This window comes from Fusarium falciforme, chromosome 7, assembly GCF_026873545.1.
Source record: "Fusarium falciforme chromosome 7, complete sequence".
NCBI lineage: Eukaryota > Fungi > Ascomycota > Sordariomycetes > Hypocreales > Nectriaceae > Fusarium > Fusarium falciforme.
Window position 1 is genome coordinate 1,755,200 of NC_070550.1, and position 26,740 is coordinate 1,781,939.

Sequence of the window (26,740 nt, forward strand, 5' to 3'; positions counted from 1 at the left end):
TCGGGGCCAGTCGCAAGAGCTTTGACCTCGAGACGACAGCAATTGAGCCAGGCAATCCTTGTTTGTTTGTTTCATCAAGACGTGAGCTATGGCGCACAGTCAGGTTCAACAAGACGCAGCCTCTGATGGCGATAGTCATCTGAAGAAAATCACGGCTGAAGCTCATGATGCCGAGATTGAAAATGGCAGCATCGAGGACTCGTAAGTTTTGCTCCGTTCTACTATAAATGTGTTTCAACTAACACTGTTGATCAATACAAGGCCCTTTGACCAGGTCCAAGCTGTGGTCCCTCCCTTTGACGACCCAGAGCTTCCCGTCAACACCTTTCGGGGCTGGTTCTTGGGTATTGTATCGACCTTGATCTTTTCTGGAATCCTGCAGTTCTTTCAACTCCACTCTCCACCCAGTATGTATCTTGAAACGCGAAGTTTCTCCCGTGAATATCGTTACTAAGACCAAGTGCTTCGTAGTTTTCTTGTCATCCAACCTCGTCATAATCATCACGTTGCCCGTCGGCCACTTCATGGCCCGCGTCCTTCCGAGCACTGTCGTCCGTCTCCCGTTCGGATGGGAGTTTAGTCTCAACCCGGGGCCATTCAATCACAAAGAACACACCATCACAGCCATCATGACTTCCTTGGTGTCTGCCTTCGACAATGGCTCCCTCGCGAGCGATGTCTATGTCGCATTCGACAAGTTCCTCGGCATCCCTATATCTCCGAGCTACAGGCTGCTGTTCCTGCTTTCGACGCAAGCTCTCAGTTTCGGTTTCGTTGGTTTATTCTACCGCTTCCTAGTTCAACCAGCCTTTTGCGTCTGGCCCGGTGCCTTGCCCACGTGCTCCATGATATACGGTTTTCACGATTCCAAATTCCAAAACGTCGTTGCTAACGGCTGGAAGATGCATCGAATGAAGTTCTTCTGGGTATTTACCGTGGCTGCTGCTACTTGGCAGGTTGTCCCGTCGTTCCTGTTTACTGCACTGACAACTTTTGCCTGGATCACTTGGATCCGTCCCAACGATGTCACTCTCAACCAAGTCTTTGGCGCGACTACTGGCATGGATCTTCTGCCTCTGACATTGGACTGGAATCAGATCTCCGGATATCTGGGCACGCCTCTTGTTGTTCCATCGTGGGCCATCTTGAACGTTCTTGGGGGTAGCGTCTTCTTCCTTTGGATTGTATCACCCGCTTTGCATTGGCAAAACGTGTGGTACGGCAGATTCTTCCCCTTCTCCTCGTCATCCACCTTTGACAACACTGGAGCTCCTTACAATACCTCTCGTGTCATGAACCCCGATTACAGCATCAATGACGAAGCGTATGCCGAATACTCACCAGTTTTCCTATCCACGACATCCGTACTATCGTATGGCTTGGGCTTTGCTTCGGTCACCTCGATTCTTGTTCATACGGCCCTGTACCATCGAGAAATGGTGTGGGGTGCTCTGAAGGCCACCATTTCGAAGAAAGACAATCATGAGGGGGAAGATATCCACGGCCGGCTCATGCGTGCTTATAAACCAGTGCCTATCTGGTGGTATGCTGGTGTCTTTGCAGCTCTGATTGGTATCAGCATGGCCTTCCTCTATGTTGAGAACACACAGCTTCCTTGGTGGGGACTCATCATCAGCATCTTGTTGAACATTGTGCTGCTGATCCCGATTGGCTTGATGAAGGCCACCTGCAACATTACTGTCAACACGGGCGTCTTGGCTGCACTTATTGGAGGCTTCATCTGGCCAGGAAACATGATGAATAACGTTGTATTCAAGGTGTTTACCCTCGTGTGCACATTTCAAGGTCTTGGATACATCCAGTCTATGAAGATGGGCTACTACATGAAGATTGTACGTCTTATCATTGCCTCACATTTCACGTCTCCTCCTTCTCGGCTCTGCTGACACACTGCTATAGCCTCCTAGAATTACCTTCACCGCCCAAATACTCTCGATACTCATCTCGTGGCTGGTCCAAACAGGTGTCAACCTGTGGGCCATGGCCAACGTCGAAGGCATTTGCACTCCTGAAGCTGTTAATGACGTGAGTGAAGATTGCCCTTTTCTAGTCCCTAGCTAACAATGAAACAGTTCCGCTGTCCCTTGGCAAACGGATACGCAGCCAACGCCGTGTTCTGGGGACTGATTGGACCTACCAAGCTTTTCAAGTCGGGCTCTATGTACAACAGCATGCTCTGGTTCTTCTTGATCGGAGCTGTGTTGCCAGTCATTGTCTACTTGGCTGCTCGACGTTTCCCAAAGAACAAGCTCCTCCAGCACGTAAGTAACATCACCACACATTCCATGCGAGAAGCGAAACTAACAAGGTTTAGACTCATACTCCCGTCATCTTTGCGTCGACGTCATCCATCCCGCCTGCCACCGCCGCCAACTGCATCTCTTGGGGTCTTGTTGGACTCGCCTTCAACATGTTGATCAAGCGACGCTACCACGCCTGGTGGACCAAGTACAACTACCTTCTTTCCTCTTCACTGGACAGCGCTTTGGCTATAACCACGTTCCTCGTGTTCTTTTGCCTCACTTACCCGGGTGTGTCCCTCCGCTGGTGGGGAAACTCTGTTCAAGACACGACTGCAGATGGAATGGGTGTACCTCTGGATACTGTTCCTATGGGAGAGACATTTGGACCATCTAAGTGGCTGTAGTGATTGCGAGTATTGGAAAGCCACATTTCAAGATTAATTATATCGCATTCAGTATCAATACATCTATGGTGATCATGAAACCGTCGTCAGCCGTCTGACTCTCCAAGCCACCTACGCAAGCTTACAAGTCTTGACTAACATTAACCACAATCTTTCCAGGAGAACGGCCCTCTCGTAGTTGTCGAAACGCTTGCGGAACATCCTTCCAATCAAACTGGGCTGCAATCACCGGCTTCACCCTGCCTTCTGCCACCCGCCGGCCAATGACCTGGAAAAACTCGGCCGAATTTTTCATGTTGACAAAGTAAAAGCGAGGAGTCCCAAACGGCCAGATCTGCTTCTTTATGGTAGATGCAATGTCCTTCAATGACATGGACTCCCCAACGCCAACTTGAACAAATGTTCCTCCAGCCTTGAGGATCAGATGGCTGTTGTCGTAAAGGTCTGCCCGATTCCCCACGTTGTCGATCACAAGGTCGTAGACAGCACCTTGTCCCTTCAGGAACTCGACAACATCGTTCTTGGTATAATCAACGACGTGATCAGCGCCAAGGCCTTGGCATAACTCCAGGTTTCTCGTTGAGCAGGTCGTTGTTACTTTAGCACCCATTGCCTTGGCAAGCTGGATAGACCACGTCCCAACACCACCGCTGCCTCCATTGATGAAGATGTTCGCCCCTGGCGGTAGCGCGTCTAGCATCAGAGATTGATACGCTGTGGTTGCTGCCGTTCCCACAGCTGCTCCATCATCCGGATCAATGCCCTCTGGAAGCAGCGCGCAACAGGCTGTAGAGACAACGGTGTACTGTGAAAGTGCTCCCAGCTGTTTATGGGATGGAAAGCCCCCAAACACGAGCTGACCTTCTTCGAATCCGGTTATCGATGAATGTTTGGCGACGACACGTCCGCAGAAGTCGAGCCCAGGCGTTGCAGGGTTAGGAATCATCATCTTTCCAATGATTCCCGCTTCAGCAAGCTTGTAGTCGACTGGGTTGAGAGAAGCAGTGATGACTTTGATGAGCATTTCATCTTTGTGCAAAGAGGCTTGTGAAGGAACAGGCACTTGATCCTTCATGGCTAAGGAATCCTCCATCTTCTTGACGGGGCTTGAGAATTGCCATATTTGCATAGTAGTTGCCATTTCGTAGTTTATTCTGTCGAATTTGAATACCGGATACCAAGATGAGAGACTGCAACCTTATAGGGACTTAAATATCCCGAGCCTGGAAGCTTCAAATACTGGCGATGAAAGGTGGGGGAGCGGAGCGGACTTTGGATCGGGCCAAATTGCCCTCCGAGACGCATACGGCTCATCAAAGACGAAGAGTACCGTCCACCGGCGTTGATGCTAGCACCTTTCAAGTAATTTTCCCGACGATCTCCGCTATGGTTTGACAGCCCCTGGACATGATAATGATCTGTCAATTAAAGCATATTGCCGTGGCTAAGCTTCCACGGTCCGTCCATCGCTACCTTGTCCACATTTTGGAATTTACGCATTTATCCGCCCAAGGGATCATTTAACCTTTATAGATTGCAACCTAAGGGGCCACAGATTTAGATCAATGATCTGACTAGAGTTAACACATCAAATAGCAAACTGAGAGTCTTGGCATCGTTGGCCTCTTCGCTCAACGCTTTGTCTTGGCCATCTTGGAACTGAAGGGCCTTCATGAGATTGAAAACGCCGAGAGGATTCTTCTTGTCCAAGCTTCTCTAGCCCTATCTTCTCCAAGGTACTGTTAGAGATGTGTCGCTGGACACATTCTTCCCCGGTCTGCTGTTCAAGTATCTTGAACAATTGGTTCTGGCACGTGGTGAAGGATGAAACGGCTAGGTACTGATCCCGAATTCAGACGGCGTGAAGCGCTTGACACGGGCACAAACGGCGGCATCCCACTAGCAACATCCCAGGCAGAGATAAATATATACAGATTAAGACTTTATCGCATAACGTCTGAGCCTGGGCACCACCGAATCCGTCACTGAGGAACCATGAATGAGACACCTCGCCATGTGTTATACGAGTATACGCCATATCGAGAGCCCAACAACACAACCCCCGTTTCTCCGCTCATTAGAGTTGCGGAGCTTGTTTTGGAACTGACGAATAGCATTGTTCTCGTTCCGCGGGTTCAACAGACCACGATTGGATAACTTGGGCCACCACATCGAAATTTGCTTCACTAAACCCATTTCAATAACCTTGTCTCAACTAACCCACTAGTGATGGTCTGCTCAAGTCCGCTTCACGTCTGATGTCGGCGACTTTTGCGGGTTTCGGGCCAAAACATTCCCCCGACCGATCCATCGGTGAGTTTACAGACGCGCTAAGTGATCGCAGTTTGTGACTTGTAAAGGTGGCCGGGTGTCATTCGTCATCGTGTCTACTGTAAATATGTGTACTCGATCTTGTGACAGGTTTAGCAATGCAAACATTCTCATGGTTTGCTGGCTGGATTGATAAAGGATGAAAGTGGAATGTGAATTCATATTTCATTGACTAGTGTCTTCTGTCTTACAGGTCCCAAGAATGTCGACCTCTATCATGATAGAATCGAAATGCTCAAAAATGAGGGCGAGAAAGTTATGTCGACCGCTTGACCTCGACTCAAAATCCACCTATCTCATACACTCACCACCATGTGATACGTCTCGCCGACTATTCAACTAGCAGTCAGTTTGTCCACAAAACCCTAAACGTAGCCATACTATTTCACTCACTAGTTTAGAAGTAAGCCAGGGGGTTCGTAAAGCTTGGGACCATGGTCTGTTGCACATCCCAATGCTCCGTGATGCAGGTACCATTCAGCCGGAAAATATCAGCAATGGCCTTGTCAGTTGTGTTGAGCTGGGTCCGGTGAACGTGAAGAGCAACGTAGTCGAGATCAGAAATGACGCGGGTGACGTTGTTGATGAGGCCCGGAGTGGCAAAGATCTGGGTCATCCCCGCCTGGGCGATTGCTTTGCCATGGCGCGAGGGGATTGTGCTGGATGTAGGGGTCGACAACATAAGAGAGGAGAGTGTCCAGATCCTTGCCAGCGTATGCTTGAGCCCAGATGGCAGTCGTTTTGCGTTGAAGACGGAGCAAAGCCTCAGGAGACTCAGAGATAAACTCTGGAAGCTCGGGAAGAACTTTGCAGGCGAGAGAACGGCAGGCCGTTTGGCCTAGAAAGGCCACGACTGCGGCAATGGAGAGCGTCTAGAAACGCATGACGAGTAAATATGTCAATTTTGGAGACGTACAGGATGAAATGGAAGTCACGCCTTGAATGATGAAGCTTGGAAACGGCTGCTGGCGAGGAGACTATATACTCCGCGACTTTCATGTCGCCACCGTCTTCGTCTTTAAGACGCTCCGGCTTGGCAGAAGAAGGGCCGAAGGGGAGCAAGGTAGATGGGTCGGCGCTGATCATGGCCTTTCTGACCCACGGATCAATGTCCTAGAGAAGCAAGTCAGTGAAAGAGGTGTGGAAACACGCCATAATTCGACGGCGGCTGCGGGTCAAGTTCAAACGCCGACCAGCCGACTCGGAGTAAAGGGAATCGGTTGGTCCACTGGCTGAACTGTGGGAGACAAACGGGTATTAATCGAACTATACAGGCTGGGGAGTCAACGCGAGTAGCTCCGCATTAATGTCCTAACGAAGTCCGTGTTAACTGACAGAATTCTTTACGATATGATTATTTCCCCCTCCAACGCCGGTATGAGATTCGAACCAAAAGGTGGCCGTGAGGCTGTCTCGCCCCTGGCAGTTCGTTCAGTAGTCGTCATGAGTTGATCACGTCTGCATGCAAGATGCTGGATGAAAAAATCACAGTTGCAATGATGCGCGGATAATATTTGACATAAGGACAAGAAAAGACGCATGTCTAATATGACTAGGCGCGTTTATAGAAAGATTTCGACAGCTGGATTTCTAGAAGATGGCATAATCTACGCTCAAGATATGTGATTCTGATGGTTCTATGAGACCAGAACACGACACAAGAAAAGATACTATAATACAGCAGAAGCATGAAAATCGACGGCGATATAAACCGCGGCACATACTCGTCGATTTTCTTCAGCTCAAAAGTCACGGCTCGAGGCACTCAAAGTCGTTGCTCTCAACATCCTTCTTCCCCTTTGCCTTTCGCTTTAGCTGGGCCTTCTTCGGATATGGGCAGAGCAAGCGGTTCTGCTTCTCTCCGTCAGCGTCAACATAGTGGTGCTCAAGAGTGTTTGGGACAGTTCCGTTCTCGACCCAGGCTCTTAGTGCGTCGAATGTGTTGCTGGGCTGACCTCCCGGGCCGCCAGAGCAGTGAAGGAGACCTGGAACCTCAAAGATCCGGTAGAAATCGTGAACTTTAGGTATCTTGCTGGAAACCTGATCGTAGTAGTGCTCTGTGTCTTTGACGGGAATGATCTGATCGCTCTGTACCGAATTAGTGCTGTGTCGGTGAAATGACGGGCTTCGCTCACCATACCGTGATAGCCAAGGATCTTTCCTCCGGCCTTATGGAAAGCACTCAGATCAGGATCACTCGTCCCAATGATTGAGTCATAACGCTGTATCGCGGAACGAAAGTAGGATTCGTATTCCTCGTGCGTCATGTTCTTATAAGACCAGTGGGGATCAGACTTGATGTAGTATTTCCACCAAACTTCGCCCAGTCCCACAGGTACACCGGTGCATGTGCCATTCGAACATTCAGTCATGGCAAGGCCAATATCGTTGGTCAACGCCGTGGTAGATCCACTCAGCTGGCTACCGATGTTGGGGCCGTACCAAAGGAACTTGCCGTCCTTGGACCTTGGACCAGCCCATGTCGCCTTGGCTAGGATAGCGGCCTCCTTGGAGATTCTCATCTTCTTGCCGGTATCGGCACAGTTGAAAGATGTCCCAGCAACAGAAAGAGGGTCAAATCGACAAGAGGCTTCGTCAGCGATGATGCCGTCAATGACGCCATCAAGTCCATCACAAGCCTTGACTGCGGCATCGGTAATGGCCTTGATCTCACAAGGATACGGATAGTATTCCATGTCGTTCATGAGGAACTGCGCCCAGAAGGCAGACCCAAACAGCTGGTTCCAGTAAATGGCTGGGGCACTAGCATGGATGCCGTCGTAGGCATTGGGGAACCTCTGCGCAAGCATCATGCCCTGCCTGCCGCCCTGGGAGCAACCACTCCAGTATGAATACTCTGGCCCCTGGCCATAGAAGTTCTTGATCAGCTGCTTTGCAATGATAGCCTAGTCATGTCAGTACGACTCAAAAGGAATTGCCAGCGCGCCTACCTGATCATGGAGAGACACAGATCCGAGGTTGTTGAGAGCGTAGAGGTTTGGGTTACCCTCACTGGCCAAGGCCCAAATGTTTGGCTGCATGTCTGGCTGCATCTTCAGGCCAGCATCCGTGGTGCTGGTAGCATAGCCTTCCCCGATAGCGCCGCTCATAGCAGTGTAACTGGGCGGATATCGACCAGCTACCCAACCACCACCGCCAACGGACTGGAGCCTGCCGTTATAATTGTCCAGAGGCAGCCAAGTCTCGACGTGAATGGTGTCATTTTGGCCGGGGTGCGTGTAGGTTACCGTGATGTTGCAGAAGCTCACGTTTTCAACCTTGACTGTTGGGTGGCCATAGTAAAGCAGAGAAACGGCTGTCGAGTTGTAGTTCTCAACCAAGTTGACTTCGAAGTTGAAGACATGGCCGCCAAAGAATTTCGGCGCAGCAAGAGCGTCAGGCGAGCAGAGGGAAGCCATAGTCATGCCTTGATGAATGAGATGGAATGCGATGGGGGGAAGGAAGGCTGCTCGCTCCTGAAGGCATGAGATGCTTATATGGTACCTACCCGAAATAATATGCGCAGATCTATTTGAACTCTACACATATTGTGGGTTACATGTTACGCATTAAACACTTTCCTTTAGGAGGCACGAGTATTCAGGCACATACGTCACCTCAAACCGTTGATAATACTCGTGACCGCTAACTACGGATACGCGTGTTCCCCAGAACCTGGAGAAATACAGGCTTCTGAAGCAGCATCCACTTTATTAAGAGGCGGTTAGCTCGGGCCAAGACTCGTCCTTATTCCGCCATGCGGATCAGGCCCAATGCTTTACGCATGCCTTGGAGCTATAATTAGGGTCCAGTATTCGAAGTGTGGATACTCGTATTCACACCTCCTGAGTTTGTGGGCCTGAGCCGCAAAACATGGCTGAGCTCGGAGGTCAACAATGCTAATTTCAAACGGGCACGTTAGTTATTAGTCTTTTTTTGTCTATAAGAAATTGCCCGCAACATCGTTTGATGTGAAGCATCCCATGCTATTCACTCCTTTGTAGCCTTGAGTCGTTCATTTTACTTTCCTTCGAGTCATTCTTTTTGTTCCAAGGCCAGCCACCAGCTTTGCGTTCCCCAAAGCGTACTTCAGCAGTCTTAAAAATGGCAACCCTTGAGCCTTATAAAGGCAACTACTACCTTTGGAAATATCTACCCTCTCTCGAGAGCGCAGCTATTTCTGCTGCCTTGTTTGGCATCGCCACCATTGCCCATACGTTGCGGCTCTTCAAGAACCGAAGCTGGTTTGCCGTACCATTTCCCATCGGCGGAATAAGTGCGTATTCCTAGGACACACCTTTGCTGATAGATGGCTGACAATAGCCTTAAAGTGGAGGTTATCGGGTTTGCTACTCGGGGTGTTGCAAGAAAGAAAACTGGCCAATTGATGCCATACGTCATTCAGAATACCCTCATTCTTCTAGCCCCCGTCTTCTTCGCAGCCTCGATTTACATGACGCTCGGCCGACTCATCCGCATGACCAATGGCGAGCGCCACTCCATCATCAGTCTTGAGTGGCTCACCAAAATCTTTGTTACTGGCGATGTCCTCTCGCTTCTGGTCCAGGGAGGCGGAGCCGGCATGATGGTTATGGATGACTTTGCGAAGATGGCGGAGAAGATTGTGATAGGAGGGTTGTTGATTCAGATCATCATCTTTGGGCTGTTCATCATCACGGTCATCATGTTTCATATTCGAATGCATGGAGATCCGATCAGCAAGCACGCCTTGGCTGGTGGGTTCGAGTGGGAGCCTACGATTTGGATGCTCTATGTCGTCAGTGTGCTCGTCATGGGTCGTTCAATCTTTCGAGTGGCAGAATTTGTCTTGGGCAATGATGGATATCTTCTTTCTCACGAATGGCCTCTCTACCTGTTTGATGCACTGCCGATGTTTGCGGTGATGGCCGTGTTTTGGCATTGGTGGCCACTGACGTCTTCACATCGATCGAGTTGGACATCGCTCAGGAGTCTCAATAACCAAAGTCATACTAGACTTTAAGATTTAGACCAAATGGGGCATGGGAATTACTATTTCTTTTAGCAAAGTGTTAGACATCCCTCTTCTCATACCCTTCAAGCATTCATCCATAGAGAGACAATGATGTTATATGACAAATGAGAGGCTGAGAAGTCAACTAAGGGGTCGGCAAAATAGCAACAAACTACCAAAAATAGTCATTAACGAATTGGATGGGCTGCTGGGAGGAAACTCTTAGTTAAGCGCCCTGCGATATGCTCTTAAATTCTTGGAGATCCCTTTTATATCCAGGCAACCCTCTTAGCTGCGAATCCAGAACGGACAAGAAATTCTAAGCTCATGCAAGGATGAGTGTAAACTTACTATCGTCACTGCCCTTATAGAGCTGTCGATCTCGACTTGCGAGTGGATTTCCTCTCCCACTGCTTCGTCTGGTACGACGTAATAGAACAGCCTCCATGAAACATAGTAGACCACTATGCCTATGAAAGAAGTAGAAAATACCTTCTAACAGGTACCCAGGCAGCTTGGGTCATATATGCCGCTTCACAGCTTCCAACGCTCCAAGTGCTTGAACGAGAATTCCATGCCAACCACCACCTCCCAAAGCCGGCCATTACCCCCCTCACTGCTCCAAACTTGTGTTATCATATTCTGAAGATGTAATAGCCCAGGGATATGTGTCCTTCTCCTAAGAGCCCTTAGTCAACCCTCTTCAATGGCCTTCTAGCTCAGGTATCCTAATAAGGGCCGGCCTTTAACCATATTAAAAAGCATAGTATTAATATATTATTATATTATATCTTAATTTTAATATAGTATCTCTTTTTTAGTCTTTCTACTGCTAGCAATAGAAGGCTTGTATCTTATAATACTATAAAAGCCTATTTACCTCTCCAAGGGTATTTAATTGCTGTAACCTCTTACTCGTGAAGGTAGAAAGGGTTGGGTTGTGGCTATTAACCTCCTTTAACGTGTCACCCTTACTAGCCATCTCTATACGTCCAGATGGACCAAAAGCATACTGATGTCTCCCAGCTTGACAAGCGTTCGAGAGATCATGAGGCAATTATAATTCCATCTGGCGTCGTTACTCATGACCTCCAGCTCAGTCATCGACTTATTTACCACCAGGTATTTCTATGCTTTGTTATTTTCGTGTGAGATCCTCTTGAAGAGCTCAGAGCTTTGGAGAGACGACCTGAGAAACTTGTCACTTTATGACACTTTCCCACCAACCCTTTCTTTTTCTGTAATGTAGATCATCCTCATACGGCCGAGACGGTTAAAGACCTGCGTTTTGCCGTCAATGATGTGAAGGCCAAGAAATTAAGACATTATTGGCTCTTCTACAGGCTCAGCAGCTTTGGGCCAGTCACTAGAATTTGAGATTTTCACTCCCACCAGGTTCCGGTCAAGTTGCTAAGAAAGACTCATCAGGCAAAGAAGGCGAACTCCGACGGCCCTAGTCTAGCGTGGGAGCTCCGGTGAGATTCATTTTCCCGCCGTATGCAAGTGGTGCGCGGCGCAAATAGCTACCAACTCGGGGATAGAGAATCTTGGCCTTCACCAAAGCAGAAATTGGATATCTCAATCCCATATCTGCATTGGGGTTTCATTAAATACGAAGCTGTGGTGTGGACCGGCCACCCTTGCTACGAATGGCCATCATCACGAGGTCGGAACTCGGCTGGCTAGAATTTTGAAGCTAACCATTCAGGAAGAATTCTTCACGCACTTAATTTGTGATCTTGACAATTAAATGTCTGCCTCCGCCCTATTATTTCAATCATCCGACGTTGCGATGCCTTGGCATCGCATGTCACTCTTGAGATCACAAGCACATAGTCTTGGGCAGATAGTATAATGTCCAAACACTAGAGAAGTTGAACGGAAGCTGTGTCGACCAGTAAAGCCGAAAGTAGCATGAAATAGAGTGAATAATAACGCGACGTGTTGAAATTGCGGCAGTGCAACACTTCTCGTTGTTGGGACTTTTGCTTGACATCTCCACAGGCTATAATGGTAACAACACAACCGGCCCATAACGCTAAATAATTAAGCTCGGTGTACGAGCTCCCTGTTCGTCATGTGAAGGCAGGGATTCTTACCAGGAACGGTATAAGCGAATCAGAATCTCATACGCTTCGCCGAAACCTCATACGACTCATTACGCTTTGGACTTGGCAGTACTTGGCGGCTTGATTTCCTAACCGCGATAAATTAGCCGCCGGGGCTTACTATTGGTGGAACATCTCAGCATCGTGTTAACATAGTGTCACAGGCTTCAGTGACGAGGCAATCAGTGATTGATGGCAACCGAAGCCTGTCAATAGTATAGAGTCTCTTCGGAGCCGCCTACATATGTACCATTTCGGTCTACCTGGTACGTAGTGTTTGCTCTAACTTTCGTCAATGAAGCTATGCCCAAAGCCAAGAATCGGCCCTTCTAGGGCAACCAGAACTCTAGTGACCCAGCATTGTTATCCTGCTCGTGTTGGTATCTTTCCAAATATATGGCGTCACTTACAGTTCGTATCTTCACTCGCTCTAGTCCCCAATACCTCAAGGGGTTGCTTCATGTTCTCGGGGCCCGCGGACCCGATCGGCCGTAAGAGATTGGCCCCATAAGGCGCTGTTCGGTTCCCGCGGACATGCATGCCACACGCAAGAGGATCCACAAATTAGGGTGGCCGGTCCCGGGGTTTCCAGTCACGGAGATGGTCTGAAGAAACGAATACAGCTGCCTTGATAGGCTGAAGGGTGTCTTTTAAGTGACATGATTCCTGTAGTTATGCTCATCCTCAAAACAGATGAATAACGACAAGGCAAGCGCGAACTACACAATGTAGCCGATGTTGATTTTATTTCATTTCATTTCATCAGACATGTCAGAAACATAACCATTGCCAGAGTCATATCAACCTAGATGTGTGGGAATTTCTTACCCTAGGTTGTACGGACCCTTCTCGCGCTTGAGTCACTATTCTGAATTACAGACAAATATGCACAAACTTTTAGATATTTTAATACAGCTGCTCTATTTAGTGAGTGTAGCTTGAAATTGAGCAAACTCAAAAGCAACAACCATACGTTGAGGAGGCTGTTTGATACGATAACCCCTGTTCCTTAGCCGGTGTCGCCGAAAGCCCTTGCAAGGAGATCCCACTATACAAAGATTAGGATACCGATGGGACTAGCAAAATAAGGGCAACTATTAGCGTGTTCTTTTCGTTAAATATTAATTTAGAGTTTCGTATCCATTTTTGTAGTATTGACTCACATTCTGAATAAGAATCTTGGCCCCTTGCTATAGAGTATATAAGCCCTCCTTCTCCCCCCTTCTGGATTTCACTCCTTGTCTATCCCATCCTCGGACACTGGGTTCCATTTGACCCTCTCGTTCAACACCCCAACCGACGGCATCTTCACTGTTTACCCCTCATCCGAAGCCGAGGCCAGGATGCATTTCATGCACTTTCTCTCCTTGGCCCTCGCAGGCGCGATGGCATCCCCGGCCCCTGTGGACGCAGGGCACGACCTGCACAAGCGAGCTCAAGAGCGAAACCACGACTCTATTCAACCTATTGCATCGAACTGGGCTCAGGATTCTGTCGGCCGAGCCTTGAAGCAGTACCAACCTTCACTGCTTTCTGTTGAAGGCTGCTGGGCATTCCCCGCCGTCGACCAGGAGGGAAACTGGAGCGGTGGTCTGAAACCGTCGGGCGGCAAGACCGGCGGCTGCTCCCGCAGTACGGGACAGACCTATGCCCGTGGTGCCTGGCATAGAGAAAAGTTTGGAATGATGTACTGCTGGTACTTCCCGAAGGACCAGACTGATTCCCCGGTCCCCAGGGGACACCGCCACGACTGGGAATGCGCCATTGTCTGGATCAGCAACCCTGGCCGGCCTCAGCTTCAAGGGATCTCGACTTCGGCGCACGGTGGCTGGAAGAGATGGGACAAGGTTAACCCCTGGAACGTCCGCGGCGATGCCTTCAAAGTCAAGTACTTCCAGGACATCAAGGTTTTCGGAACCCATTCTCTTGATATTACTGGGGATGATGGCGGCGGTTTTGCCCCTCTCATTCAGTATGAACTGCTGCCTGTTGCTGCCCGGAACTCTTTGAACACTGTCAACTGGGAGTCCGCCACCTTCATGATGAAGGATCCTCTTTTCCGCAAGAACCTTGAGGCTGCGTACCCTTTTGCCAAGAACAGCCCTTGTAAGCAGTGCTAAGCTTGTTTTTGGGCGAGGGCTAGGAAGGGGATGAGGCGTGAGGGAGTGAGTTGCGAGAGAATGAGTTGTGAGAGAATGAAACATTAGGGGGTGGGTAATGGGGCTATCGTCAGTGTTAGTCATAAGATAACAAACCGTTACCCAGGTGCTATGATTTAATCATGGTCTCGATATGTGGAAATGCTGGGGGTGCTGGGTCTAATACTATTTCCGTAGCCTATGAGCGCCTGCTCACGACTCATTGAAGAAAATAGGCCGATGCCGACACGGCACAGCTCTGTCAGTCGTGGTTGAGGCCGAGAACTTTTCCAAGTAACAAAGCTGAGGGAGGAGCAATGGCAGCGGGTGGTGATAGAGATGAAACAGGAAAGTGTCGTCTCGGCACAATTGATATATCAATTTTTGCAGTTGCGACAGCCAGTCCGTGATTTGCGGGTGCTTGACTTTGGCATAGCATTGGAGGAGATGAGGTTCTGATGACGTAAAGGGAGAGGAGGTTTGTCGAGAGAAGAGGTGGTGGGATCGCCCGAGTCAGTGTGATTAGGAATGGAAGAAAGGTTTACATAGGAAATTCTAATGATAAAGATTGACATATAGACTAGACGCGCCAAAGCCACAGAGGGAACCTATCTAATAGTACCATATCCGCCCAATCTCTCCCGCCTGATGTATATCAACATAATAAAAGAACTCCATGAACCCTCTACTTCTGAGGAGAATAGTTCAGCCCCACGTCATCTGAGCTGCTAGAAAGCCCAGCATCAAGTTGGCTCGGAAACCTCCAAGCAAAGATGACGGTAACAATCCACATCAGCAAAGCGTCAAAGACATACAATGTCCACTCGTGGGAGAGAGCATAGCCTGTGTATCCCTGGGCATACTCTATGACTCGAAAGATAGATCGGATCATGATAAGAATGCTCACGCCGTAAAGCATGTACAGAGTCGACTCCCATGGGACAAGGCTTCCAATTGACGCTGCTGTGGGAGCGCGCTTCATTCTCCTGTGAAAGACGACAGCCACGACACAAAACAGTCCGAAAGCGATGATCTGGATCATAAGACCAATAATGACGATCCTCTCAGCCCACTTGGCGACGCCTTGGTTCTGGATGACCGACATGCCCGCGCCGCCGCCTTGAACCATAAAGGACAAGACGTCGCCGAAGACAAAGATCTTTGTCAGCTTCGACGGCTTGATCATGGAGTGTCTTTCGGCTCGTATACTCCTGATGATTCTACCGAGGGTCATGTAGATGCTCGCGGCGAAGAGGGCTGGGGCGACCAAGATGAACATGTTTTGGACGCAGAAGGGCATGAGCTTCCCGGTCTTGTTGCGGGCGCCTGCACGAACACCATATCCGACCATTTCCACTACCATCAGTTAATATCGGCACTTGGTGGATAGAGTATCTCGGCTAAACTTACTGAAGCATCCCACAGCAAAGACGATGCAAAAATAGGCACGTGTCTTCCAAATCTTCCAAGATGTGTAGAGGAATGAGCCCAAGAAGAGCAGGAGAAAGATGGCTGCTGCTGCCACGCTGGGGACGTATCGCCACAGGTAGATGCCACCTTTCGTAGGCTCGACCCCGGGAACGGGTTCCAAAAGACCTTCGGTAGACATCGTAGAATCGGTCCGGTTCGGGTGCTCGGCTCTCGTAGTTGGATATTGTCGAGGGCTGGCAATGACTAGAAGCTGACAAGGGGAGGCGGGTGTTTGTCGTTGTCTTTCGGTGAGGAAAGAAGGTATGGAGTTTGTGAGAAAAATCGAGCCAGAGAAACAAGCGAGCAGGTTATTGTTCCATCTGCGAGGAGATGGCGGTGGTGGTGTTGAGTGACTACCAAATCAAAGGCCTGTGGTAGAAAGAAGTAGGATATATAGATGCTGAAGATGAAAGATCTATGTTCCAACTTAATCTGAGGACGCGTAAACACATTCTGCAGGACTCTCGAAGTCCCTGATAATCCTCCTCATGCTGCGCAATCCTCCTGCTTTTGCATGTTGAGGGAATACGAATACCAGTATCCGTATTCACACAAAACGCGCCCACCAATCATACCCCAGTCTAGTTAGTGCCAAGATCATCAACTAGACTAAATATGGAATAGCTCAGGGCGATCTAAGCTAGTGCACGTGCCAGGGGTCTCGGCTGGGGCGATAAATACGAGTATTCCCCTTCATCTTTGATCTTGCTTGATCTTGCTTGATCTTGATGCCCTCCTCGTATTTTTCCTTCTCCATTGCCGTGCCTCTTTCTTTCCTCGCTCACCCAACTATTACTACATCGATCGACTGCCATGGTTCGTCAGAAAAAGAAAGCCGCTGATAGGTCCGCGTCAGTCAAGCCCCGTCGGGCGCATCGCAAGTCTCGCAATGGCTGCACAGTCTGCAAGCAAAGACACATGAAGTGTGACGAATCCCGACCGATCTGTCTGAACTGCAAAATATCGAATCGCCAATGCGCCTATAACCCTACTGACTTGTCGCCACTCCCGGCAGAAGCAAGTCCCGATACGCATACGTCTCCAGCCAGCTGCGAACCTGCATATGGGACCCCTAACGGCGACACCCCTGGTCTCATTCCCCCGACTCTTCTCTCGGCTATCACCCCAACATCGAACCCTTCTAGTGACAGATCCTTTGAGGGCATTCCAAGCACTTTCAACGCTTCATTGGAAAGGACCGACTTGTTTACTCTCGATCACCTAGCTCTCCTACACCATATCGAAACAAGCATTCCCGACATGTTGTTGGGCGACTCTTTTGGCCACACCCTTGTCAACGACATCATGGAATACGCCTTGACATCTCCATACCTCATGAACCAACTCCTTGCCATCGGGGCTCTCCACCTCAGCAAAAGCGATCCGACCCAAGTAAAGCATCTCCAACAAGCCACGGCGCTCCAGACTAGAGCGGTAGCATTGTTTAATGAGGCACGAGAAGAAATCTCAGAAGCAACATGTGTGCCCATGTTTCTCTTTTCATCCCTGCTTGGGGTTCATGTCCTCTGCGATACCCTCCAAGGTCCCCGTGAGCACCTAGGTGCCGTCCTCGACAGGTTTGTAAGATACCTATCTATACAACGAGGTGTCCGAGCGGTGACAGGACAGTCATGGAGTATGATCAAGAAATCTGGAATCGGAGACTTTCTACAACGCGTCGAGGACGCCATCCCGCCTGGGAGCGACTCAACGGGCGAGACAGAGCCCCTGTCAAGGATGATTGACGAGTCTGGTCTTGGTTCAGCATCTGCTGATGCATATCGGAAAACCATATCCATGCTGCAACAAGCGTTTTCTATTCATCACAAGTTACGGCAGCAAGGTCGGCGTTTTGATGCTGCGCTCATGTTTTGCGTCACGTTGAACGAAGAGTACATTGATCTTCTGAGTCAGCGCCAGCCCGAAGCGCTCGTTATTCTGGCATTTTACGCAGTTCTGCTGCATTGGAACAGAGACGCCTGGGTCCTTGGCGATGGCGGAGAGTACTTGATCAAAGCCATCGCAGCTCATCTGGGGGCACATTGGGCATCTTGGCTGCATTGGCCAGTTTTAGTTTTAGAAAACTCTTCAGGTTTAGATACTTAGGTAGCTATCAGACACGTCTGCCTCATATCAAAAAATACAACACTTGCCTGCATCATAGGGTACCCAAGCGTGACTGTTAACTTGGTAGCCCTCTGATAGTCTTGTTGATGAGGACATCGAAGTCTTGATCCTTAGCTATCATCCCTAAAGTCAAAGTCAAAAGTAGAGAGCCTAGAGAGCAGCAAAAGAATGGAAATAGGGAGCACACCAAGTAGTTGAAAGAAGCTGAGTAAATTCCCAGGCCATGACTTGGCAAGCAAGAAAAGTCGACCACGTTCCAGCTCAAAGCGTGGCGTCGATCACCAAGCTAACGGTTGGTCAATGTTCAACATGCGTTCCACAGTCTTGCTTTCGCTGGCTGTTTGCCTCCTGGGCGTCGACTCTGGTGCTGCGAGTGTATGCCGGCCACCTAATTCAGGTGAGTGCTGAGCCGTCTGCTACAGGTAATCCCCAAGACAGTGGTAACTAACTCACCGGGTTTCAGATTCCGTGTCCGTGGCGACGACATCCTCGGCCAGCTCGGCTTCCTCCTCGACTGAGTCCATTGCTTCCTCTGTAACTACATCATCGACTGACGGGCTCACTACGTCGACTGCGAGCGCCTCGGTCGCCACTACCACTGCCTCTACCGAGACACCACGAGCGCATCATCAACGGACGAGTCTTCCACCTCAATTGAGACAACCTCTATTCTTTCTACTACCAGCGCCACAGCCGACACTTCCACGACTGCGAGCATCTCGATAACAAGTGCAATTTCTTCCACCATCTCACCAGTGTCCACTACTACCTCTGCCGCGACCTCGTCAACTTCTGAAGAACCTGAACCCATTGCCACTTTCAACGTTGTCGCAAGCGGTGCCAATATCAATGGCGAGCTTCTAAGCTCTTATCGGGAGATTTCGGGCTACGCCATATTCAAGCCCAACCGTCAACTCTCCTACCAGCGAACTGTTCTATTCTCAACCGAGCCTGACACGGGCTATCTTCGTGCTGACAAAGGCCAGTACGTATGCATTGAGTACTATAGCGACAACTCTCCTGGCCCAATTGCCTACTGTCATGCACAAGGAGGCACCCTGGCCTATCTTGAGTGTGAGAAACCAGTTCAGGACCAGCTTATCTGTTCAGTACCCGCTCCGACTTGTGTGTTGAAGTACAATGGCGAAGACTTTGTGCCAGTCTGCACTCGTGGGACAAGTAGCGAGAGATGGAATCAGTTTTATACCACTCTTGCTGGTCCGGGGTATTATGTCTATATCGGTATGGGAGATGGGAATGGATACACGCCCATGGAATGGAGAGTGGAGGAGGTATAGCGGCGACATGGGATTGTGCTTGGCCACTGACTACATACAGGTGTTCTTTACCCAATTTAATCTCGATACCAGTACATAGCTGGCTCTTTTTATCTTTATCGGTTACTTGTCCATCAACCTTATCTATATACTACAAGGGTTGGCCCGCCAGGTGATGATGGTACGACGGGTCTATTCAAGAAAACACACCCACACATCCTCGCCACTTCACTTCCTAACAGCGATAAACGCCTTTAATTCTAAGCTAGCCATGCCGACAATCTTTAGCCAGTGATCAGTCACTAACCACGGCTTGAGAAGTCCAGAAGAACAAGGAGCAGTGGAATAGGAACCATAACCTGCAGCGATGGCACTCCCAAGAATGAAGGCTTCCGTCCTGACGATCAAGTGCCTTGGCACGCCTGAGTCCCGTTAGTGGCTTGGATCATCTTACTAATGACCCTTTAACAATGACCCAAGTGGCTAAAAGGCCTTACGGGACCTTGGCCCCTGCTGCCTCGGTACCCATCCACGCGTTGAACCGGAATCGCCTTCCTATAAGATCCGTATTACGGAGTGCATTTGCGCCCCAGACAGTTTCTACACCGACGGCATTACTCATCAAGAACTCTTCCCTAGGTAGGGATTCGAGTTATTTTCCTACCCGTGGTCGCATATCATATCTCGGGTCTTCAGACAGTTACATCGTTTATCCATACGGCAGCCCATGTGTCTACCCCGACAACGAAGAGCCGCCAATCTTTAGTCGACCAACCAGTAGCAGATTTAAACATTCTTAAGCTACAGATGTGCAAATACACTTGATTGGAAGGCAGCAGAGAAAAAACGGGGGGTGAAACCGGGTGGTTGTGGGTGTGCGCGGACTCCGCGGAGTTGGGCAGACGCCAAACCCGAGCGGTTATAATTGCAGAGACTCGGGCTCCATGGCATTCCGAGAATCCGACTTAACCCATAGAAGGGGGTACGACATTAAGTAAAGCATTCCTGGCCAAAGCCTAGGTATATGTACAAGATATTGCTCCGTCGCCATCTTTTGAGTTTCCATCATCATGTCGACCGCCATGTTGCGCCGGGTATGCCTTGGAGAGCAGAGAGCTGTTCCCAATGCCTCTTTTATGTTGACGCGGACTGTCAGCACAAACTCCAAGAAGCCTCCAAGAGTTGAGTTGGCGCTTCAATCCGAAAATCAGAAGCCATCGTCAATCGCCGAGTACGCAGTGTAAGTCTTGTTCCAATGCACCTTAACGCAGCAGACAAGGACCTCATGCCAACACAAACCCTTGAACAGAGCCAGCCTCGATGTTATCGCAAACTGGGCCAGACAGGGCTCCCTCTGGCCCATGACATTCGGCCTAGCCTGCTGCGCAGTCGAGATGATGCAGATCGCCGGCCCACGATACGACCAGGACGGCTTCGGCTTCATGTTCCGGGCATCTCCGCGTCACGCCGACGTTATGATAGTAGCCGGGACGGTGACCAACAAGATGGTCCCGGCCTTGCGGCAGGTGTATGACCAGATGGCTGACCCTCGGTGGGTTATCAGCATGGGCAGCTGTGCCAACGGGGGCGGGTATTATCATTACAGCTATTCTGTTGTTCGGGGGGTTGATAGGATTGTCCCTGTTGATGTTTACGTGTCTGGATGTCCTCCAACTTGCGAGGCCTTGATATATGGAATGTTTCAACTGCAGAGGAGGATTCGCCAGACCAAGACGTCTAGGATGTGGTATCGGAAGTAGAGCATAGCCAGCACTCATTCACTCATTACGCCTACATTCTAAAGGGCCCAAATGTAACTTAGACTCAAAATATTCAGAGTACAGTACACCTGTTGGTCATAAGACAGTGAGTATTGATGTCTCCTTCTTCATCCTAAGTCCCTAGCCAGCCGCCACTCCACCAACTGCCAGCCCCCTGTCGACTGGTCTCGCTCGCATAGAAACCGCGCTCTCGTATACGAAGCCGCGCATTCACCACCAAAATGTGACCCGTATCCGCGCTCCGAACCCGCAAAACGAACCCGCAAAACGAACCCGCCATACTCTCAGCGAACGCGACGCTTGTCAACTACGTCCATAGAGTCGGAATGGGTTGCCTATGTTGATAATGAAATTTGTCTCTAAATTGCATGTGAAAATTCAGGTAAATAAATTCAAGAAATTCTCCCTTCTTTCCACGTTCATCATCTTCATCAATACCTCGATTATTATGTTCAAGGTTCTCACAGCTCGTCTACATCCCCCGAAGCCGTCTCCCCTTCGCCTCGATGGACTCGAGATGCTAGCAAAGCATCCAAGACCAAGGCTCTCATCGAGGAGCATCTGACGGCTACCTCTACCCCCAATCATCTACACCGACCATCATCCCTCTCGTTGTGGAATTGACATCTCCAAAGTCCATGTATGCCTTTGCTCGCGACCTCGCGCAAGCGACCGACCATCTCGACCACGCCACCCTCAGCGCCGGGATTCTGTTGGGCTCCTACAGCCAAGTTTCGGAAACAGGCTACGAGACGAGTCTACAAGTCAACGCCATCTCGCCGATGCTCATGTCGCTGCTCATCATGCCACTACTTCTTGTTTCTCCTCGGATCCACAGCGAATCGGTTACCGACAGACCTCATCTGACGATTGTCAGCTTAGGGGGCGCGTGGCTGGTCAAGAAGTCCAGCCTCTCACCATATGTGGGCATTGACCACCCTCTTCGTGAGCTTTCAAAGCAGGAGAAATTCCCACCTGGATTGATGGGAGGGCAGTGGCATTACTCGCGCACCAAGCTCATGTGCGAATACGGCAAGCGACATCTGGCAATGCTCCCCTCTCTCAACAACGCGAAAGGGCAGCCAAAGGTGCTGGTGGCCTCTGTCTGTCCAGGCGCCGTAAACTCAGAGCTATCACGGCATTCTGCCAACAGCGGTGTACTGGGGGCTATGGCCCGAGTTGTCAATGGCACAGTAGAGCGGACGCCTGATCAGGGCGCGAACATTTACATTTCAAGTCTGAACCTGGGGGCCGAGGGACGGGGAGAGATGTGGACTGACGATGCCATCTCCAAGGATGCGCGCCCCTTTATCGCGCCTAATGAACTGAAGCGGTTGAGCGACCATGTATGGGAGGAGATTAAGGAGTTTGCCACCGAGGCAGATGAGGTGTATGGAGCTGGTATTGTAAAGCGGCTTTTGGCATAGCGATTTCTTTCGTACGTTTTTTGGCTGGAGTATTTTGAAGATGCATGGATAGATTCATTAATTGAACAAAGAAGTGGAGATGGGCTCAACTTCAGATCACTGCGATTTTATGAACAGAGTAAACCGACTTTCAACACGGCGGAACAGGCAAGCATTTCCACATATTGGCTTTCTGGGGTAGGGCTCAGCATGCTTGTGGGCAGGCGATTCCGAACCTTGCCCTATCTCTAATGGTTTTAGGGGGTTTCAGCCTTGTCTTTGTTTGCTGTGCCACAAGGCAGAACATTGTAGTTTCTTAGCTCGCGCTTTGATCCTTATCAGCCTCCGTCAGCTCCAGCAAATAAGAGGGCGTTTCATCGAATAGCTTCATGCACAGTCTTCCCACGTGACTGGTCACTCTAGCTTACGACCTCCACTGCCTAAAATCACTCGTCACGAAGACACATCTCAGCCAAGTTCAAGGAGTGCCATTGCAGCCCCATCGTCTCACACAATGGGTCTCTTAAGCCGTTTATTAGGCAGGAAAGACGCTGTCGCCGGTAGCTCTACAGACTCGGCCACCCCCAAACCTTACGAATATGACGGCCCCAAGATCCCTCAAAAGCCTCTTACGCCGCGTGAGATTGAGGAAATGCACGCTAAACTATTCCCCGCAAAACACGAACCTATTGAGCCGGAGCCTTGGTGGCCTCTGTACGATCCTGAAAGCGGAAAGCCCCTCTACGAGATATCCTTGGAAGACAAGTTCTCTGCCACTCAGACGGATCAACCCCAGTCACCGCTGTTTCGTCTGCCGCCAGAGGTTCGCGCCCAGATATGGAGCTACGCCATGGGTAGCCAGAAGCTATACCTCACCTCGAAGAATGAGCGTCTCGTACAGGCAGAGAAGATGAATGAGTTTAAGTGGTGGCCGAAACGAGGGCTATTGAACGTTCCAATGACTTGCAGAGCAGCGTAAGAAACAACAGTCCTGTCCAGTCGGTGAACAGTATTCTAATAACCACAAGTTACCTCGAGTCGATCTCTTACCTCTACTCAAACAACATATTCTGCGTTGGCTTTGGCTCCAATGACAATAAGGTACCCCTCACCTCGATAGACACCTTGCTGCCCCCACAACACATCGCGGCCATACATCATCTCGAGGTCGGTTGGCACTTTATCCGCGGCTACACCCAGTACTATGACAGTCACCCGCAAGCCTGGGACTTCTCTATTGTCATCTGCTCGCCTGACAGCGATCAAATCTGGAACGAGTTTTGCGCAAAGATGGCACAGCTATCGAACTTGAAGACATTGAAGATTGTGGTATGGACTTCTGGAGACCGGAGAGCAGAATTCAAGACATTAGAGAAGGATACTTTGGCGCCGTTGAAGCAAATGAAGCATCTGAAGGATTTCAACATCTTTCTACCATGGCCGCAAGATGATAAGACCTTGTGGCAGGACGCGCCGTTTAGTATTTCGAGAAGATTCGAGGATAGAAGTACGTATGGTGTGAGCATCCCCAAGTACTAAGAACAGAGAGAGTGAAGGTTTCCTTTCATGTTGACGATCTATATCAATTTGAACACCTTGACGTCAATACCAGCTTTGCGGAGCATTTCTGGCGTGACGCTTCTGAGCCAGGAATCATCACCATCACTCCTGTCCCAATCGCTGCCTCTATTGCCACTGCCCATGTGCTCTTTACAGTCCGCAGCTGTACCGTGTTCGTTGCCCAGATTGTTAGGTATTTCTTCTTCCTGGCAAACACCTTGGAGACCCTCCATTCTGCTTTGAAAGGCAGCGACTCTGGAATCCTTCATCGAGCGGTGTGGAAGCTCACCCAGGATGGCCTCACCATCCATCAAACCAGAAACATAGCACTGTCCTACAACTTCATATGCCCCAGATTCATTCGGGCGCAGAGCCAGCAGCGCATCACAGCCTAGCAAAACGGCGATGACGTCCCCGGGCTGACTCCCAGCAGGGCAAAGGCCCAGGTGCCCATGTTCGGTCCAAAAGATTGATCGACCGTGGCAATGTCGGGGAATATGATATTCCAAGGCCGTAGGGGGCTTGCTGGACTGATTCTCAGCATTCTCAGTAAGACTTTCGACATATGACATTGTTATCTCAAGGACCGGAAAGTCGCTATCGAGCTCAGGTGTGTTGAAGTCACCACAGCAAAGGGTATCGCAAAACGCCTCCAAGAGACTCTGGCCGTTGACATAGGAGCCGGTAATCCTTGTCTTGGCGAGCCGCCGCAGCTCGGTGTTGAAGTTGGAGCGGTCACGGTAGAACCGAGTCTTGTCGAGCGACTCGATGCGGGAGATGATGAGGCCTGCCGCCTGTAGAATGTTGTTTCCAACATATTCGCCGTCTGGAAGTAGAATAGAACTACTCTTTGCCTTGGCCAAGATCCTCGTGCAAAACAGGTTTGACCAGTCTGGAACCCAAGATGGCCAGTCTGCAGGACGAGTTGAAATGTCACAGTGACCAAGTATCGACAGGTCTCCCATCTCGAGATCCACAAGGACAACCTGCCGATAGAGGTCCAAAGTTGACATGTTGTAGTCGACCTTGATCTTGTCACGATATATCGATTGAGTCAGGTTGAGGTTTGCGTAGATCCTATCCTTGGGGTCGAGGCATTGTGATGGTCTCGCCTGGTAGAGCCGGGAGAACAGCCGAGGACTAACCTTTGTTGACATTGGAAGGATGGCGCGACGTGTTTCTTCTAGCACCACTGCCGTCTCTCCCAGGTGCTCGACATAAGGCTGTGTACGTAACTGACGCAACACTTCGCGGAAATGTTGCCACGGCATCACCACATAGCCGCACATTACCACAGACTCGCTGTTTGCCAGTCCAATTTCTTGTCGAATCCAGACCCTCTTAAACCAGGGACGTAAAAGGAGAGAGTGCAGGGCATGCATCGCCCGAGATTGATATGCCTCGGACTCCAGGTATTGAATCCAGCCATTAGGCTCCTGTTGCATTCGAGCCCCCACGTCTCGCAGCAAACTCATGACGAAGTCACTGTCTTTGTTGGCCTCGCCGAGCCAAACAACCACGCGACTCGCCAATACGTACACATTGCCCATGTTTCGGACTTGGCTGCTTCTTTCGGCAATGTCCTCTTGGTTGACGCAGACGGCGTCGATCCACATGGTCCGAGGCTCGGAGGCTCGTCGGAGATGCTGGAGCGCAACAAAAAGATTTCGTCCGACCATCAAGGTTGACTGGTGAGGGTCGTCGCTGTAGGCAACTGAAACTGCGACTCCACCATCTGGCGAGCCCCATACATAGGATAAGGCTTCATAGGTGGGCGTTGGTTCTTGTGTCATTGTTGTGTGATGGAGTTGAAGAGAGATGGGTTGACTTTCAGAGCCTGGGAGGATGGTAACCAGCCGGATAGGCTGGTCTCCTTCGCCCAGGCCTCGATACTGGAACTGGGTCATTGTGGTGAGGGAGGTGAGCGGTCGACGTGGTTTGAAGGTATTCAGGCAGCTTAAGCTGAAAGAGGGAGGAGTCATCCAAGGGTAATAGTTGATCCGAAGTCCTGCGCCTCAATCGGGTAGTGTGCAGAATATGGCGCGCTCCAGCCCACAAAGAAGAGCAAGACTGTCAGCTGAGTGGTGATGTAGAAATTATCGTCTGTCTTCTGCCTCGCCCCAATGCGTTGCACACCTCAACACTGACAATAGCATCTTAGCGATACCTAAACATCCTTCACTTGATAGGCATGTGAGAAAAAAGACAATGTGAGTTGTCAAGACTTGTTACACGCTGTAGTGAGATGAAGGTCGATCCCGCCTTAGCAACAGGACTCTTCGACTCACCTATTCTCTAGAAAAGACATCCTTGTTGCATCCATAAACACCTGATCCATAGAATAAGGTTCGTGGGAATAGTATGTGAAACACTCTCTCCTTGCGCCGATGCCCACATAGCCAGCGTGGGTTAGAAAAGACACTCAACTCAATATCGGCGATATAGTTCCGACAGAAATAGAATGACATTCCCAAAACATCTGCAGGGTCCGTAATCAACTCCATCACTCATTCACGACAGGTCCAGCAATTACTGCCGAATACGATATCCGACCCCTTGGCACTAAATTAGTGAATGCGGGGGGCGGAGAAAAGCCCTGGACTAAAAAGGCGGATATGTAAATATCCACGAGATATCCGTCGAAGGAAATACAACCTCACCCCACTAATGGCCTTTTCCCCTAGTCATGACCTATGCCGACACCGTCTGCCGGTCTCTTTACCCCAGACACCGTGGATCCCGCGGGGATAAGCTTGTAGATCTTTACGGGGTTTGATCAAAAAATGGCAACTTGGCTACGGGGAGACCGAGGTCACTCCGACCGAGTTTATTAGGCTACTATACTTTTATCTGACTATAAGTTTCAACGTTGGGAACTACT

The 26,740-nt window shown here is 49.9% G+C and overlaps 10 protein-coding genes across 10 annotated transcripts; 5 read left to right on the forward strand and 5 right to left on the reverse strand.

Moving 5' to 3' along the window:
* Nucleotides 1-88: 88 nt before the first annotated feature.
* NCS54_00915000 (Hypothetical protein) lies at nucleotides 89-2,668 on the forward strand (the record flags this gene model as incomplete). Its single annotated transcript, XM_053154505.1, has 6 exons — nucleotides 89-201; nucleotides 262-407; nucleotides 472-1,853; nucleotides 1,921-2,046; nucleotides 2,094-2,282; nucleotides 2,336-2,668. 6 exons carry the CDS (start codon nucleotides 89-91, stop codon nucleotides 2,666-2,668), a joined length of 2,289 nt encoding a protein of 762 aa, XP_053010480.1.
* A 121-nt stretch (nucleotides 2,669-2,789) lies between these two features.
* NCS54_00915100 (PKS-ER domain-containing protein) lies at nucleotides 2,790-3,809 on the reverse strand (the record flags this gene model as incomplete). Its single annotated transcript, XM_053154506.1, has 1 exon — nucleotides 2,790-3,809. The coding sequence occupies one exon, from the start codon at nucleotides 3,807-3,809 to the stop codon at nucleotides 2,790-2,792; it is 1,020 nt and encodes a 339-aa protein (XP_053010481.1).
* Nucleotides 3,810-5,396: 1,587 nt separating this feature from the next.
* Nucleotides 5,397-6,085, reverse strand: NCS54_00915200 (Hypothetical protein; the record flags this gene model as incomplete). Its single annotated transcript, XM_053154507.1, has 2 exons — nucleotides 5,397-5,658; nucleotides 5,916-6,085. The coding sequence occupies 2 exons, from the start codon at nucleotides 6,083-6,085 to the stop codon at nucleotides 5,397-5,399; spliced, it is 432 nt and encodes a 143-aa protein (XP_053010482.1).
* Nucleotides 6,086-6,748: 663 nt separating this feature from the next.
* NCS54_00915300 (Carboxylic ester hydrolase) lies at nucleotides 6,749-8,418 on the reverse strand (the record flags this gene model as incomplete). The annotated part of the gene is made up of 3 exons (XM_053154508.1): nucleotides 6,749-7,087; nucleotides 7,135-7,905; nucleotides 7,951-8,418. 3 exons carry the CDS (start codon nucleotides 8,416-8,418, stop codon nucleotides 6,749-6,751), a joined length of 1,578 nt encoding a protein of 525 aa, XP_053010483.1.
* A 685-nt stretch (nucleotides 8,419-9,103) lies between these two features.
* Nucleotides 9,104-10,001, forward strand: NCS54_00915400 (Hypothetical protein; the record flags this gene model as incomplete). The annotated part of the gene is made up of 2 exons (XM_053154509.1): nucleotides 9,104-9,275; nucleotides 9,331-10,001. 2 exons carry the CDS (start codon nucleotides 9,104-9,106, stop codon nucleotides 9,999-10,001), a joined length of 843 nt encoding a protein of 280 aa, XP_053010484.1.
* A 3,484-nt stretch (nucleotides 10,002-13,485) lies between these two features.
* On the forward strand, nucleotides 13,486-14,220 carry NCS54_00915500 (NPP1 domain protein; the record flags this gene model as incomplete). Its single annotated transcript, XM_053154510.1, has 1 exon — nucleotides 13,486-14,220. The coding sequence occupies one exon, from the start codon at nucleotides 13,486-13,488 to the stop codon at nucleotides 14,218-14,220; it is 735 nt and encodes a 244-aa protein (XP_053010485.1).
* Nucleotides 14,221-14,923: 703 nt separating this feature from the next.
* On the reverse strand, nucleotides 14,924-15,847 carry NCS54_00915600 (Hypothetical protein; the record flags this gene model as incomplete). The annotated part of the gene is made up of 2 exons (XM_053154511.1): nucleotides 14,924-15,594; nucleotides 15,649-15,847. The coding sequence occupies 2 exons, from the start codon at nucleotides 15,845-15,847 to the stop codon at nucleotides 14,924-14,926; spliced, it is 870 nt and encodes a 289-aa protein (XP_053010486.1).
* A 4,335-nt stretch (nucleotides 15,848-20,182) lies between these two features.
* On the forward strand, nucleotides 20,183-22,320 carry NCS54_00915700 (Hypothetical protein; the record flags this gene model as incomplete). The annotated part of the gene is made up of 3 exons (XM_053154512.1): nucleotides 20,183-20,352; nucleotides 20,422-20,664; nucleotides 21,423-22,320. 3 exons carry the CDS (start codon nucleotides 20,183-20,185, stop codon nucleotides 22,318-22,320), a joined length of 1,311 nt encoding a protein of 436 aa, XP_053010487.1.
* A 493-nt stretch (nucleotides 22,321-22,813) lies between these two features.
* On the forward strand, nucleotides 22,814-23,838 carry NCS54_00915800 (Hypothetical protein; the record flags this gene model as incomplete). Its single annotated transcript, XM_053154513.1, has 2 exons — nucleotides 22,814-23,274; nucleotides 23,328-23,838. 2 exons carry the CDS (start codon nucleotides 22,814-22,816, stop codon nucleotides 23,836-23,838), a joined length of 972 nt encoding a protein of 323 aa, XP_053010488.1.
* Nucleotides 23,839-23,876: 38 nt separating this feature from the next.
* NCS54_00915900 (HET domain-containing protein) lies at nucleotides 23,877-25,766 on the reverse strand (the record flags this gene model as incomplete). The annotated part of the gene is made up of 1 exon (XM_053154514.1): nucleotides 23,877-25,766. The coding sequence occupies one exon, from the start codon at nucleotides 25,764-25,766 to the stop codon at nucleotides 23,877-23,879; it is 1,890 nt and encodes a 629-aa protein (XP_053010489.1).
* Nucleotides 25,767-26,740: the final 974 nt, after the last annotated feature.